The sequence below is a fragment of the Porcisia hertigi genome, chromosome 36 (genome assembly GCF_017918235.1).
Source record: "Porcisia hertigi strain C119 chromosome 36, whole genome shotgun sequence".
NCBI lineage: Eukaryota > Euglenozoa > Kinetoplastea > Trypanosomatida > Trypanosomatidae > Porcisia > Porcisia hertigi.
In genome coordinates, this window is record NC_090595.1 from 1598992 (window position 1) to 1615467 (window position 16476).

The following is a 16476-nucleotide window of genomic DNA, read 5'->3' on the forward strand; positions in this document are numbered from 1 at the left end:
CAAAAGACCACCACCTTTACCGAACACAGGGAAATTGCAAGAAGGGTTGAAAGGGGAGGAGGGGGTGTGTCTCATCCACCTGCAGTCCAAATCGATACAAGAGATGGGAGCGAGGGAAGGAGGGAGAGAAACCACGAGCGCAATGCAGTGAGGCTATCATTTATAATGTCCCTGTCAGAGGCGCTGCACGAGACTCCGCGGTGTCTTCCCCACCTCGCCCGCCCCTCCCCCCTCAAAAAGAACGATTTACTTTTCTTCAAACCCAGCCAGACACTGACCGCTGACTGCGAAAGGAAAAGGGAGAACACCGCCGATCACCGCAGCAAAAGCGAAGTAGGAGAGAAATACAACACTGGAAGCAAAACGACACACAAACTCAAGCAACCGAAAAGGAGCTCAGGGGAATTCACGCAAGTGTGATGCCACAACAACCCCAACCGGGTCGCTTAGTAGAACCGACGAAGGCACGAAGAGATGACAGATGTCTTCTCAAAGGAGTTTGGCTTCCACACATCTGCGTTCTTGAAACGTCGCGCCGCCTCCGCTGCCTCCTTCTGCGCCTTTTTGCGCAACGCAATCTTTGACGGCTGCACCTCATCGGTGTTCACCCACAAGTTGGGAAACGGGTTAATACATCCCTGTTCGCCCGATCGGTTGGCAGCCCCGTAGAAGGCGCGCACTTGGGTTAAGGTAGGCGCGGCTGCAGCCGCAGCCGCAGCCGCCCTCTTGGCTCTGCGCCGCTTCACCACACCGCTCTCCTCTGGGGCTTCGTAAGCCGCGTACACCCCAGAAACACCTGTGCTTGGCATCTCGTCGAGGTAGGCGTGACTCACCCCGGGTATGTGAAACGGTGGGCCTAGTGGTTGTGGTGGGGGGCCCTGTTTGCGCTCCTTGCGCGCCCTTGCCGCTTCCGCCGCGGCGAGGTCAGCCTTCCAGCCGTCATCGTAAGTAGGGTTGCTCAGAAGCAATCCGGGGTATCCGTAGGTTCCCTTCTTGGCGGGATTTGTCTTGATGTTAGGCAGGTGCGTCGACTCCTCCTCCTCCTTCGGCTTTGCAGCCCTCTTTCTCCTTTTCTTCTTCTTACCATCGTCCCAAGGCTCTGTCATATACTCGAACGGGCGATTCTGAAAACAGCCGTAGAAGCTGCCTGGGCCAGTGCTTTTCTGTGGGTAAGATGAATAGTAAAACTCCTTATCGGAGATGGGCTTCGTCTTCTTCCCCTTGGTAGCGGTGCTCGTCCACATGGTCTCGTCGTAGCCCACCGGCTTACCTCCGTTCTGCTCCGAGGAGGCGAGAGTGAGGTATTGCTTGTCAAAGAAAGCATCAGGGTGCTGGCCGGATGGCACGCGGCCACCGACCGTCAGGCCCTTACCCAAGTACTTTGATGGAATAGGATCCCTCTTGTCATAGGGATCTGTTTTTTTGGGGTCGGCGTCAGTGGACAGGCACGGCGGGTCCTGGAAGAGCCCACCGTAGGCACTTGCATCAGTCATGTTAACCGCTGCAGATAGTCTACGACGGAGAGTCTGGAGATGAGAGCGGATCAGCCGCGTGTGTGTGTGTGTGTGTGGAGAGAGAGAGCTGAAGATATCAATGGGTAGAAGAGAATACGCAAGAGATGGGGAGAGGTGGAACTTATGGACTGGTTAAGATTGCACACATCATCCGTCTGAACTGGGTCCTGGTGCGCAACCGCGCATTTTCCAGACAACAAGCCGAGGGAGGGGGGGGGGAAGGGGGGGGGGGGGCCAAAGCAGATCCTTCCGCACATCTATGTGCAACTTCCTCGTTCACCGCATGCCAAGTTCTGCCGAAAAGGCGGTGAACGAGGGCAGGGCAAATACAGAGCAGAAGAGAAGCACTAATGCGGAGACTTTTTGTATCCGAGGGTTATCGACGAAGGGCAGCACACGGGCATCGTATGACAAAAAAAAAGGGATCTGAATTTTGCTCAATAATCAAAACGCGGCGCAAATACAGACAGACAAAAGTGTACACCTCTTTGTGTGTGTGGAGTTGCTCCATTGGGAATGCCGGGGGTTGTGGGGGAGGGGGGGAGGAAGAGGAGGAGGAGGAGGAGGAGGAAGAGGAGGAGGGGGAGGGGGAGAGGGAGGGGAAGGGCCTACGAAAACATAAGCACACGCACGCACACACACAAACTCATGCGCTTCAGAACGTCTAGTGGGCAGCCACACCTCGATTGGTCGTGAATCTCCCAGACGAAAATTTAAGAGAACGAAGAGAGATCTCCCATGAGGAGACAAATCCAGGACAGTGCCACACGTAAACCGGGCGAACAACAACAACAAAGGATTACGCGTTACAGGAAACAAACAAACATATGCAAACACAACTCCACGACAAGTGCATCGTGTGCCGTTCCTCCCCAAACACACTTCTCTGTTCAAGCACCTTCGGCCCAACACCCAGCTCTATTACACGCGCCTCTGCCTTTCTTCCCCATCCCCACACCGCCCCTCCCGCTGTGATGTTGCCCCACAGCTGCCCTGCAACGAGAGCCCCCGTAAACCTTCATGACCAAAAAGTGTAAATGACCGGACAGCCCTCCAACAAAGAAGGGTCCGCGACGTTGAGGCCACAACACATCTTCGATTGCCAGCGGCAGCAACAGCACAGACGTAAAGCGCGCAGCATCCCAGTAGGACCAAAAAAAAACACGCACAGAAACCAACAACAAGACAACGGTGCCAGCTCACCATACGACGGTTCAGGCGTCCCAGGAAGGACAGGAAAAACAAAAAGTGGGCAACGGAAGTGGTCGCAGGAATAAATCACGGCATCCCACCCCCATCTTCTTCCTCGCCCAGCACCCCTGGGGGCTCCTCGAGCGGCATCATGTCCTGCATAGCATCCGCCATCGTCGCCGCTAGCAAGTCTGCATTCATTAGAGCCGCCGGCTGCTGAATTCGACTCTGACGGAAGCGCGCGTACACCGCGGCCTCCGCCAACTTGCGCTCCTCTGACTTTTGGTGCTCCTCCAACTCCTCCTCCTCTTGTTTGCGCTGCTGCTCCGCTTTGCGCGATGCAAACACACGCTGCCATCCCTCCTTCGAGTGTGTCAGCTCCTTCGCCCGCTGCTGACCAGCCTCCAGAAGTGTGTGCACGGTGGAACGGTGGCGCCCGCAGAAAGCGCTAATAGATCGCAGGTATCGCTTCGCGCGGCTCATCACCTCGTGCTTGCCCTTGAGGCTATCCAGGAAAGCGGCGCCCTGCTGGCCAGCTTCCAGGTGAGCCAGAAGCTCTTCACCTTGCGCCGCTGTAACCGCACGGGTGCCTTTCAGCCCGTCGACGAAGGCCATGAAGTGCAACAGGGCTGTGTTGTACACCAACATCGGATCCTCACCAGGTGCCTTGACAGAGGCGGCGTGCATCAGCTCCAGGGCTTCGGTATACCGACCTTCGATGGCCATGCAGTACGAATACATCGCGTCCTGCTCGGATGTCCGCGTTGACATACGCGCGAAGTAGTCAGCAGCCTGCTTATAGCCGTGGCTGAGCATCTTCACATTAGCTCGGTGCGCGTCGACATTGCTCGTGGGCACGGTAGAAAGTGGGACCACCTCACTCACACTATTCAGCATTGCCTCGGCAGCATCGCTACGTCGCTCGAGGCCGTCGCAGCACGCGTAGCCGTGGGCCGCGAGAATGTTTCGAGGGTCCTTCGCGAGTGCCTGTCGGTAAAACGACCGCGCCGAGGCGAGCAGTTTTGGCCACTGTGATGAAGACTGTTGGCACGCCAGCAGCGAGGTGGCACCCACAGCCAGGGCGATAGGTAGCTGCGACTCGGAAGCGTTTACCTTCTTGAAGATGGCCAGTGCCTCTTTCACATTTGATCTCTCCATGTACAGTTGCGCCACACAGGTCTGGGCCGCGGCTTCGGTGGAATGGACCTTCAGCAGCCACTGCAGCCATGCTACAGCCTGCCGCAGTTGACCCGCCTCCCTCGCCAGGAAATGTAACCGGTAGTACGGTGCAGCAAAGGTACTGTAGTGCTTCACAAGATACACATAAAGCTGCCGCGCGCGCGCCGGCTCCCGCTTCTCGTAAAGCAAGGCAAGGTTGTACAAGAGAGGCACGTAGCAGACATCCACAGCCGTGTTCGACATGAGGAACGCCGCCCCTAGCTCGGCGTTCACGATGCCCTGTAGCGCCTCCACGTCGTCAGCCAGGGTGGCGAGGTTTGCGCTTAGCTTCCAGCTAGACGGGAGATTCAGCTCCCGCTGAACCGCACGCACGTGCGCGCAGATCCGTCTGCAATGTTCCGTGTCTAGACGGGAACACACAGCCGCCAACGCCCACGAGTTCACGTCGCCCTGAGCGATCGTCATGGTGAGCGTATGACTGTAGCGAAGGGCTTCGTTGTGGCGGCCTGCCCGTGTGGCCAGAATGGCGAGCATTTGCAGAACCTCCTTCTCATTCGGCCACGTCCTGTTGACTTCCATCAAGAGGGCCTCGGCGTCGTCGTGTCGATTACCGTGCAATAGAAGACGGGCGTAGTGAATACGCGCGGCCAAGAGATTCGGGTTGGCACGTACAGCGGACTCGAGAAGCGGCTGCGCTGCTTCAACATCGCCACAGGCAAGCAGCAGCCGACCCTCATGGAAGTCGACCAGTGCCATTTCTTCGGGGGAGGCTGTCTGCCGCACATATCGCAGAAGACCCCGCAGCCGCCCCAGGGAGCTCTTCAGCCGCCCGTCCTCCAAAGAGCGGAAGTAAGCTAAGTCACACACCTTCAACAGCACCGTCGTGTTCTGTGGCATCAGGCTCTTAAGGCGCATGATGGCTGTATGGATTTGTGGAAGCATGCGCAAGTCAATGTACACTGCCAGCAGACCTAGCCACGCGAGCTCATAATCGTGATGCACCTCGACGGCGCGCTCGAGGATGCGCCGGGCATCCACAAGCCGCTCTAGTCGGAAGGCGCAGAGACCCATCCCTACCCTGACCACTGGTGGTGTCTTGTCAGTGCCGAGCATCTTCAATATTCTGCAGTAGAGTGCGTAGCTCTTTTCGTATTGGTTGGTGAGGTAGTACACGGCGGCGAGACACACCAAGGCAGCGCAGAAGGCCCCACATCGCTCCACCGCCGTCTCCAACCGCCTTCGTGCCGTGGCCAGATCACCACGCGCCATCGCAGCAACCCCCTCCAGGTAACTCTGCACTGGCACTCGCACCGCTTCCCCGGGAGCGAGGTTCGCAGTAATGGCAGAGACGTCCATGCTGCCCTTCATTGCAGCCAAAGTCGCCCGCAGGCAATGGATCGACAAGAGTTCATTTACATTATGCTGTGACCTGGCCGCCTCCTCTAATATGAGCTGCGCCGTGTCAACATTACCGCTTCGGAATTCCTCCAATGCCCGCGTGGTCGGCGTGCTGGCCGTGGGTGTCGCTGCTGCCATGGTGAAAACCATCGAATAAGTTGTCGAGGGAGGATGCACCCGTGCACAGCGCGACAACAGACGAAGCGGAAAGCGACGCTGATGGGAGGCGTAGGTGGAGCACAGAGGAAAAACCCCACTAAAGAAAACAGACAAAACAGCGGAGCCCCCAAAAAAAAACGTCCGCGCCGTCACCAGTTATGAATATGGGAAAAAAGATGAACTCTGCGGAGAAAAAAAACAACAGATTGCACACCCGCACAAAATACCACACACACACACGCACACGCACACGACACGGGGGGAGAGAGAGGGATGTGCGGTGTGAAGCGTTTCCTCCTCCTCGTGCGCTGAGTTTCCGACAGACCCAAGGAGACACCCTACTCTATCCACACCTTCTATAAGGGGATGCAAGAGGCGGACGTCCTCGCTCACCCCGCAGAAACCGCAAGATGGAAAAAAAAAACAGACAGTATGAGGCCGTGAAGGTCGGGGGCCAGAGGTGCGTAGGGGGCTTGGGGGCGCGAGGGACTGCGTGTACTGCCAACTAAGCAACGACGCGAAGCTCTGTGCACGACGACTAAATGGCGACCAATGATCGCTGCAAGCGGTGATGGATGAGTTAAGCACACAAACGACTAATGGTGAGAGCCGACAATGTGAGGAGGGGTGGTGCTTATGAGTGACACAAGACACACGGACGCTGAGACGGACACAGCGACGCTTGCACGCTCACGGAGACTTTTGGGGGCCCATGCAAACGTGTTTGAGTACACAAACAGGTGCATAGTGGAGAGCGGAATACCGCAAAGCAGTGAAATTGGAATAAAGACAATACATGAATAAAAAAGAAGGGTGCGAGGTGAGAGAAAATACGGTAAGAGGGGACGCACCGTAGACTCGTCTCCGACACACGCATCCACGCTTGAGAACCTCAAGTGCGTGTTTCATTTCCTCCTCATTCTCCCCTTTGCTACGACGAAAAGGCGGGCGGGGGCGGGGACGGGGGGGAGACAAGAGTCTCTCCCCGCTCTTCGTGTATGTGGTGTGGAAAGAGGGGAGGGAGACGCTCTACATGAAGGCAGCAGTGACACTCGCTTCTGCTATACGTTTTCTTTTTTGTCTTCCTCCAGGAAACGCGCGAGTGTACAGGGAGCGCTGGGATCTCTCTGGCGACTATACTGGTGCTCCGTTCCTGTGCCTGCCCACCACCACAACACTCACAACACTTGCAGACTTGAGGAGAAAAGACACCCAAAGACATTCACCGACCACATCACCGTCTTGTCCCTCCCTCCTCATCCATGTGCGCATGTGTCACCACCCTCACATCACTACCCTTTTGTTCGTTCATATGAAATCCTCATCCCATGATGCGTGCGTGTGTGGTCTCCGCCGACAATTTCGACACGCGGGTCCGCTTTTTGTTGGGTGTACATACGCTCTCGTTTTTTTTTGCTTGTCTTTGCTTAACGTGTCCTGGAAACGGCGCTCGCCCCGGTGCGCAGCGCGTCCCCTTTTCTTTGCTCATCTCACCACATCCCTGAAGAAGAACAAACAGCCAAACCTGCCACACATACGCGGTGGTGTCCTCAACAAAAACGAGCCAACATATATATATATATATATGTATAGCACGAGTAAAAAAGGGGGCGGAACACGGTGTGTCCTCACCTGAAAAGGTCCTGCGGGAGTTCTGGGGAGAGCGCCTGCTGCGCACATCCGGATACACGAAGAGCCGCTTTGAAAGAAGCAAGTCAGCCTACGCGGGGCGCTGTGAGTGCATTGATGAATGCAGGAGGGCGGGAGGAGGGTGAAAACTGCGTAAGCTGAAGCAAACCTAATTTGCCCATCAGCCCGGATAACGCTGACCAGGGTCGACAACAAGAGGCACAGACAACCTCGAACGACTTGAATGTTTGACTGAATCTGTGCCGAGACCTCCTGCCTCCAGGATTTTCTTGTGTCCCTCACCAAGTGTTTCCCTCAAGTGTGACGTGTGTATCCTCCCCCTTCTTTTTCTACGCCGCTACTGGACTGTCGCTTGTCCATGTCGAGCACATTTTTTTGCTTACACGCATTCCATCTCTCCTTTCAAATACCACGTGAACGTTTCCGTGGAGCTGTTCCTGTGCGTGTTCTCCGCAATGAGCGTACCGGAGCTCTCTGCCCAGATAGCTCTGGGCGTCCTCGCCTCCATATCGCTTGGGCGCTGGAAGCACCGCTTACATGACGCCCTTTCCTACACACACACACACGCACGCACGCACACACACCAGCTGTGACACGCGGGACGTGCACGAGGGCAAAACATATACCCCACCCCCCGCTTTCCCACCCAAGTTTCAGCTACCTGCTGCAACTATCGGCACAGGACGCATGCGGCCTCCGCCCATAGTTTCGCACGCACCAGACGAGGGCAAAAAAAAAGGGTGGGAAGGGGGGGGGGGGGCGGAACGTGACCTGTACTACTCCGGGAATTAACCGACTTATTATTGCTTTATCAAATCCATTGGCGGCGCAACAGCGCCCTCCGCAGCGTCCTCCTGCTCTTCCTCGACCAACTCCCCCAGTGGTAAGCCAAGTGCCAGCTTGCACACCGTCACCTGCCAGCCTGCTACCTGGGCAACAATCTTGCCCAGTTTTGTGGACTTCTCTGCGGCCACGTAGATCGGCCCCCCTACTAGCCAGGTGGTGGTGAGAATAAAGCTAGATGGAAGCGCCTCGACGAGCCCACCTGTCTTGGCACTGAAGTCCGCATACGACATCGGCGTCGCATCAGCAAACTCAAGAAGCAGCGATGGCGCCACAGAGACAACGAAATTGGGAGGCAGAAAAGGCACGAGGTCCGCCACACCATCCGCGCAGAAGCGCAGTTTGTCGTTGCTGTATTTCACAACGGACTCGAACACCTTGGAACCGACGTGCACGACACGACCGCCCAGTTGTTGGCTTAGCCCAATGGCGTCTGAGTTGGCCAGGTAGATCTTCTGGTCGCGCGCCTCTTCATTGCGCACGAGGAGGTGGTCGTAAGGAAACGTATCAGGCAGTCCAAGCGCCTTCTGCACGGTCGCCCGCATACCATCTGAGATGGGCTTCAAGGGCACCTCCTTCGCCTTTACACCAAAGGCGGGCTCAGCCCTCGGACGTGCATCTTCCGGTACCGCAGCGACGCAACGCAGCGCGGCGACAAAGAAACCGCCGGTGTCCTGCGCATGAGGCAGGATGCGACGGGTGCGCTCAATGTGCTGCTCCACGAGCACCTGAGTGTTGGCAAACATGCTCGGCGCGTATTGGAAGGGGCGTCGATCCGTCGTCGACTCCATTAACTTCTGTGCATCCTCATAGGTGTGCAGGACCGTGGTGAGGTCGCGTGTGGTGATGGTCCACGAAGTCATCCCAGGCGACGCCCGTAACCCTGGGAGCAACGGCGTGGGGTCTATCAGCTTGAAGGTGCCCTTCGTCTGCGCTAGACAAGCGGATACCACTGCTTCGTTCTCAACAGGGTTGAGGCTGCAGGTGGAGTACACCACGATTCCACCCGTCTTGCAAGACTCCATGCCGCGTAGCAACACCTTGACCTGAGAATGATGTAGGTTGGCCCCCAGGAGAGGGTTCCAGCGCGGCCACATGTCGATAGATTTCCGCAGAGTTCCATCGCCGGAGCACATCACATCACACAAGACGCGATCGAAGCGATCCGCCAGCGGCAGCAAAGGGAATCGTGTGGCGTCCGTGTTGGTGATAATGACATGGAGATGTGCACCAGCGGCACGGTTTGTTTGATGGTGCAGCACATCCAAGCGGGACGCGTTCACGTCGTTGGCCACGATAACCCCTTTCTCGGGATCGCCGGGGAGGAGAGCCTCGAGAATTTGCGATGTCTTGCTCCCTGGCGCGGCACACATATCCAGCACGCGCATACCAGGCTCTACCTGCAGCAGGAGAGGAGGGAGCATGCTGACGGTCTCCTGTCGCGTCAGGTAGCCGCCCTCATTCATTGCGGCGACGATCTTTTTCAGCGTCCGGTTCGCTTTCCTGCGCTTCAAGTCGCCGCGGCTGACGCCACACTGGATCGCCCGCTGGGCCGGGAAGAACGGGAGGCGCTTACTCTCGAAAACCTCGAAGAGGTGCTGTGTGACGAACGCGTCCACCGCGTCTACCTGCGGCACCGATGGGTTAAACCGAAGCGACATGGGCAGTCCCGTCCGCAGACACGACATGAAGGCCTCCCACTCCGATGCAGGGATGACGTTGTCCTTGTAGTACGCCTCAAACGCCGAGTTCTGCAGTGCTGTCGGATCACGCACGTCGGTCATCCACTCATCCACGCGACCGCGCTTGCTGCCAGCCTTGCGATTCTGGTTTCGGCTCATGGCGGCTACAAGTTGAGGGGGAAGAAACGACTCGGGAAGACCTGCCGCGTGCACGTGATTTCAGATGCTGGGCTGTATCTGGGCGTGCACATATGCACCGGTGGAGATATACGAATGCTAACAAAGAGGAATGCACGGGAGCGTAGGCCGGCACTTGGCGCCGATGAAGACATGTGAACAAAGAAAAGAGGAGAGAGGGGTAGGCAGGGATCATGTGCAGGGAACAGAACCAACAAATAGAGTGACGCTGTAAAAAAAAAATAGAAGGGGTACGCAGGCACTCGCACAAGACATTAAGCTGGCGGGTAGGGAGAAAAAGGGGGGCTTCACCCATAATATAGAAGCAATCGCATGGATCACGAAGCTGCGCTTCGCGGCTCTGTCCTGAAACACTCAATCAGACGTTCCCTCTCGTTGAGGGTTGCGAAGCTGAAGGCCTGTAAAGCTGAGAAAGTATGAGCAGTTTAATCTTTCTCGTCATCACCCGCGGCCATTCGAAGCACGAGAGAGTGAGCGGTGATGACAACTGCTCTCTGCGCGCTACGGCACGCGTACATCACACAACGCCGAACTCCGGCGTGAGCCTACCGCTATACAACATAAATCAACCTTCGCGGCCTACACCGGTTTGGCGCAGGACCACCGCCATGAGGGCAAAACAGCACGCGCTACACGCTACAGTTATGCCACTCTCAGTCGCCCCAACACCGGCAACGCCTCAAGGCCTAGACTCACACCCGCTTTGCAAGTCATCCCCACAACCACCCAAATCCTGTTGAAGAAGGGGGAGGAAGGGGAGTAAACCCGCGCGATGCATTTTTGGTGGTGTAGGGGGAACTCAGGCACCTCGGTCGGTGGGCGCGCAGTGGAGGCGCTGGATGAGACGCGTTCGGGGTGATGATGTGGAGACCTCTTAGCATTCATTCGCATAATTCAAACGTGTGCACGCTCGCCTAGTCGCTTCCGACGCTGCGCCACAATACAGCCCCCCCCCCCCGATACACGCACACACACACACACACAAACACACACACCGCGGACATCGAATACGGTACATCGCTCTGACCTCTCGACGTCGTCGGCGCTTGGGGCTGTCTACGTCACAAGTGCCTCAGCATTTCGGCAGGAGGGGGGAGGGAGTGCCTTTTTGATGGGTCAAAAAACTCTCTAGTGCATCCCAAAAAAAAAACCCTGGGTTCATGCGATTCGTCCACATTATATGCACATATACATATATATAGATAGATATATATATATTACACACACACGCACACCGCTTTCTCTTTTTCTCCCACACTGCCAAGCCGACATGAATGCTTCAAAAGCAAGAAAAAAATGCCACTTTTTTACACTAATGTGGCGCATTCTTTTCCCTATTCCCTCCACCCGACCTGCTGGCCATCTCCGCCCCCCTCTTTGCCAATCTCAGCGCTTCTGGTTGATTCTTTGGCTAGCCTTGTAGAAAGGCTCGCGACAGAAAAGACTTCGCAGGAGCACGTGGTGGGCGTACTCATTGTTGGCCAGGGGTGCAACGCCGTCTGCGCCGCTGCTATTGGAGTTGACAGGTTTTGATAGCAACACATGGTAGAGCAGCAGCTCCATCGACCGCGCAGAGCGCCGCAGTTTGGCGTTCATTTTCTCAATCAGATTCGACCCCATCAGTGTGTCCAACGCACTCACGGTCGGTGCCTCGACTGTCGACATCCTCTCGCCTGGCACTGTTGTCGTACTCTCGTCACTGCTTCTTCTGTTGCCGCCGCCGCCGCCGCTGCTGCTGCTGCTGCCAGCAGGGCCCAGTCGGCTCAGGTAGTGAATGTGAGTGGGCAGGTTCACTACCGCATAGCCGTTGCGCAGTTCAACGAGCATGAGACTCTCTGGGTCGACAGCAGCCAGCCCATCCCGTACCCAGTGTGTGGCAGCGTCGAGCAGCGTGCGGCGCGGCAGAGGCGCCGTGTCGTTGATGGAGCTGTAATGGGCTGCCGGCATGTCCTCGAAGCCCTCCTGAGCCTCAAGCGCTGCGCTGACTAGCTGGCGCTGGAGACGACGACGACTGCGCCACTGAAGGCGCGCGACGTCGGCAGCGGACATCCCTAAGCCCTGAGCTCGTGGTGCGTCTGCAACGGCCAGGGACGCTGTCCCTATGGAGGCAGCGGGTGAGCTCCTCGACGAGGCCGACGATGGTGTCCACGTGTTTAGGCTGGCCAGGTGGCGCCTGGTATCCAAGCCAGACGCCGCCGCCGCCACCGCCACCTCTTCCTCCTCGGCTGCTCGATGCAACTTCATGTACTCCTTGTCTACTGTGCGGCTTACGTACGTGCGCAGTTCAAAGAAATCACCGGAGGCCTCCTCGCCATAGCGGCCGCCGTGCAGGAAAAACCGTGCGCCAGGATGCACCGGGTCGTCCACCATGGCAGCCATTGTGCGCGCCTCCGGCACCAGGACTGGGAGGTGGAACAAGTTGCCACAGGCACTGGGGGCCGAGTCGCCGCGTGGCATCCGAGCCGCGCGTGACCCGCGCGGGGCCAAAGGGAGGCCAGGCGATGCGGCCACGGGTGTTGTGCTGGTGGAGGCAGTTGCTGGGGGGGTGCCTTTAAGATAACGAGTGGCGTAACCCATCAGTGTAGAGGGCAGTGACGATGCGCCAGAACGGGCCATCTGTCCACCGGCGCCCGCGGAGGGAGATGGTGAGGCATGACGCGCGTACGCTCTGCCCTCCTCTGTTGAATGCACGACGCTGACGGCGTCCGCGGCGGCGTCGAGTTCCACCGCCCATCGACGTTCGCGACAGATGCACACGCGCCGCCACACATTCTCGCTTATGTAAAAGGCGTGAAGGTCGAAAAAGGTCAGGTGCTGCTGGCCCGTGTAGAAGAAGCCGCCGTACACGTAGAGGCAGTCACGCTGCACATCCGCTACCATACAGGCCCCGGTGCGCGCCCGAGCGGTGCTGTTCACTGAGCTGGCAAAGAGTGCGTGGTGCACGTCTCGGGAGAGGTGTGTTCGGTCGATGGTGCCGTTGGGTGAGTGGCGCAACACTTTCGCTTCTATCTTCTCGCGGGTTTCCCTCCGCAGGTTCACCAAGACACTACTGATCCGGAGGCCGTGCAGGGGGTTGCGGGGCTCCGCCAGGAAGCTGCGAAGCAAGTGCGGTGGCACCCCCTCCCGCAGCTGCACCCAGGTTCGCGTGATAAGGTTCAGACACCAGAGATCGTTGTAGAAGTAAGAGTCATCGCGACCTCCAAAGATAAACATGAAGTGGCGCTTGTAGGCGGCACTGGTAGAGCGGCGACGCCCGTGCAGGTCCCCAGGAGACGAGATGCACTCTGCCCAGTACTTGCCTACCATCTTATCCAGTGCGCGCCGCCGCCACTGTGCAACCGTGTCTGCATGCGCCGCACGCCATTCGTCGCACCGCATTTGAAGCGAAGGAAGTATCACGTCATCACCCGTAATGAGGGGGCCGGGAGTGTTTGCCTCGACAAACAGTTGGCGCAGAATACGAGCATTCTCTTTCTTCTTGTACTGGATGCTGTTCAGATACATGTCCGGGTCCGCCTCAATCTCCGCAGCGGTGAGGCGGTGGTCGAAGTGAAAGAGATGCGTCAGGGGCTGAACCACGTGGCCGTCCTCTGTCATGCCACCAAAAAGCACCACCACTTCTTCCTCCGCACTGACGCGACAGTCATTGCCTTCTGTGTCCTTCGCGTCGCCACGCGCGGCGTAGGGCACGGTGCTGCGACGGGGTGCGTACAGCGTCTGCGCTGTGGCACCCCACATGCCCCAAAACGGAATGGTCGTCTCCATGCATCGCCACGTGAGCCGGTTCAGGTTGAGCGAAAAGAGGCCGCTGCAGCAGATGTCACCGACAGAGATGCCCCCGAGAACAGCCATGCATATCTCACCGTTAGAGTCCCGGTAGAGAGAGGCGGCTTGGCCGTAGGCGGGGGGTGGTAGTATGTGGCGACGCTGCGGGCTCCGACGAAGGCCTTGAGGCGAATCCTCCGTGTTATCATCGTCATCACTCGCATCATCATACACGTTCCCTCGGGAGGTGGTGGTCGCGTCCTCGTCGTCGGGGGCGGTGGGATGCAAATCGCTATGCTGAGCAGGCGATCGGCGTTGCTGTTGCTGCTGTAGCGCGACCTGGTCCTCCTCCTCCTGGGCAGGGACGCACCGTAGCTCTGCCCAGCGACCTGTTCGCACATCGTACTCCCACACGTCGTTGAATGGGACGTTGCCTAGACCGCCGAACATGATAAGGCTGCCACGCTCAGGACACGACAGCAAGACGTGTCCGCTCCTAGGCTTCGGGGCAGGGTAAGGGCGGCGCGCGTCCCGCAGCTGCTCCAGCGCCGCGGCGTCCACAACGCTCGAGAGCAATGGTACGCCATTGGAGGCGAACAAATATGGTCCTGGAACACCTCCTGTCTGCGCAGCTGGCGAGGAGTTGATAGAGTTGGTGGGTGAAATCGCTGCACCACCAAAGACGGGCTGAGGACCGACAATATCTGTCGATAGGCCCGGGTAGAGGCTGAGGCCTACATGATCGATCCGTCGAGGCGGGCGGGCTAGCGTTAACCCTGTTGTCGCCACTGGTGCTGGCTGCTCGTCACTGCCTTCTTCGTCCTTGGGGTCGGGCAAGTGTGATGACCGCGGTATGACACTCGAGGTAGTGCATGGACGCTTGTGGCGTTGTAGTCCAGGATCACTCAGGCTAACGACGGGCTGAGAGCCCGAGATGCGGCTCTGCGCACCATCCTGCGAGGTGAGGCTGCAGCTGTTGCTTGAGGCGCACCCGAGGGCGTCGTGTGACAAATCCCCATGGTTCTGCAGCGGCGCCGGCGGATCGTCATCGGCAGTGAGACCGTAGAGGGGCTGCAGGTATTGATGCTGCTCCTTCACCTCCGGGTCGGCGTAGAGCAGCGTGAAGCAGCCGGTGTACTGCGGGACTGCGCGCATTTTTGTTTTGACTTCCCTTCTACTTTCTCCTGGGACGTTGTTTGGCTCCGAGGACAGTGGAAAAGCAACTCCGACGCCGAGTTGAAAAAAGCAGACACACAAACACGCGCACACAGACACACACAGAGAGACAGATACGCAAGGGAAGGGGGGAGGAGGAAGAGCGACGGAAAACACTGCCGGTATGGTGTGAGTAGGCGACGGCAATACTTTCAAAAGAAGGTAAACGGGAGAAGAAACAAAAAAAGGCCAGACAGGGGGGATTTCAGATCGTTTGCCTACGTGAGATGGTCGAATACAGGGAGGTGGGCAAGCGAGCACAGACGCTCCCAAGAGCAGTAAACTGGGGATCAGAGCGGAATAGAAGGGGGGGAAGAGAGCACCGCAGTGGTGACGCCGATGATGAACGCTGTCGTCGAAGAAAAAACACAGAACCAGCACGAATGGGGAAAAAAAAAGAAGCAGTACTGTGCAAAGGGTAAAGGTGAGGGGAGGCGAGCAAAGGGAAGCGGTGTAACAAAGCAAAACGCAAACACACTTTGCCACACGTAATCACGGAGGCGGTTAGTGAACAGTAGCTCGCCCAAACAACACACTTTTTTTTTAAGGCGGCAATCACCATCAGCCGTGGTCGCCAGGGGCGTGAGAACCGACGTCGGGAGATTGGAGGAATGAGACAAAAAAGCCCTCCTCTCTCTCTCCTCAGTGAGTCTTATGAAGAGCGAGACGTTTCAGGGAAGATGATGGAGGCGATACGATCACGTGATGCGAGACACAATCTGGTCTATGTGTGTGCGCCTGTGAGTGGCGGTAGCGGCGGCGGTGCGCAAGAGAAGTGACATATCGAAAATAGAAGACGTGAGTAAAGTGCACACCGAAAGCGGTGCGTAGAGCAGACAAAGAAGAGTAACAACGCTGATATGCGTGTTGGACACTGTTGGCTGAGCTTCACATGGGTGGGTGCATTTGTGTGCCTGTGTGATCAATGCAGAAGAGGGATATTGAGAGAGAAAGAAGCAGATAATAGAGGGGCAACAAAGTCGCGTAAGTGTGTCAGTTAGGAAAGGGGGAGCGAGTATGGGGATAAGGTGACCTGTCGTGACCATCTCCGTGATCCCAATCTCATCCACGTTATGTCACACCCCGCAATAGATGGAGCTCGATGCTCATCAGCCACACGCGCCCCCACTTCTACATGCGCACACTCAAACACACGCGCATCTAGGGAACGAAACGCCAATGCAAAACCTGTGTGCGTGTACGTATATTTGCAGGTGAGTATAGGGTGAATGTGCTCTACCAACGCGCCTGTGTCATGGTCCCCCTTTTTCTACAAGGTAAAAGAAAGAGAAGGACATGAGAAAACACAGATGGAGATGGTGAGCTGAGCAGTAGGAGGACGACGATAAAAGCGAGAAGGGAATGCACAAAGGGGAGGGAGGGGGGAACCTTAGGTTTTTGTGCTTGCCTCTTTCCCTTGCCTGGAATGATACCCATGCGCTGACATCTCCACATCGCACAGACACACACACACACACACACACACGAAATATTACATTATACATATATACATATATATGAATATATATATATATATACACCACCGTCGCCCAACGTATCTTTACGAAGTCTGAACTCCCTCTCCATTTCCTTTTTCTCCATCCCGCCCGCTTCCTTCAACATTTTCGAGCTTTCTCCTGTATCGCATCGCACGGGGGGGGGGAGGGAGCGAATGACCGTGG

The 16476-nt window shown here is 57.1% G+C and overlaps 4 protein-coding genes across 4 annotated transcripts; all 4 read right to left on the reverse strand.

Moving 5' to 3' along the window:
- Positions 1-446: 446 nt before the first annotated feature.
- Positions 447-1493, reverse strand: JKF63_00418 (uncharacterized protein; the record flags this gene model as incomplete). The annotated part of the gene is made up of 1 exon (XM_067896469.1): positions 447-1493. One exon carries the CDS (start codon positions 1491-1493, stop codon positions 447-449), a length of 1047 nt encoding a protein of 348 aa, XP_067752626.1.
- Positions 1494-2792: 1299 nt separating this feature from the next.
- Positions 2793-5432, reverse strand: JKF63_00419 (uncharacterized protein; the record flags this gene model as incomplete). Its single annotated transcript, XM_067896470.1, has 1 exon — positions 2793-5432. The coding sequence occupies one exon, from the start codon at positions 5430-5432 to the stop codon at positions 2793-2795; it is 2640 nt and encodes an 879-aa protein (XP_067752627.1).
- A 2459-nt stretch (positions 5433-7891) lies between these two features.
- On the reverse strand, positions 7892-9775 carry JKF63_00420 (uncharacterized protein; the record flags this gene model as incomplete). Its single annotated transcript, XM_067896471.1, has 1 exon — positions 7892-9775. One exon carries the CDS (start codon positions 9773-9775, stop codon positions 7892-7894), a length of 1884 nt encoding a protein of 627 aa, XP_067752628.1.
- Positions 9776-11200: 1425 nt separating this feature from the next.
- JKF63_00421 (uncharacterized protein) lies at positions 11201-14734 on the reverse strand (the record flags this gene model as incomplete). The annotated part of the gene is made up of 1 exon (XM_067896472.1): positions 11201-14734. One exon carries the CDS (start codon positions 14732-14734, stop codon positions 11201-11203), a length of 3534 nt encoding a protein of 1177 aa, XP_067752629.1.
- Between the last annotated feature and the right edge of the window lie 1742 nt (positions 14735-16476).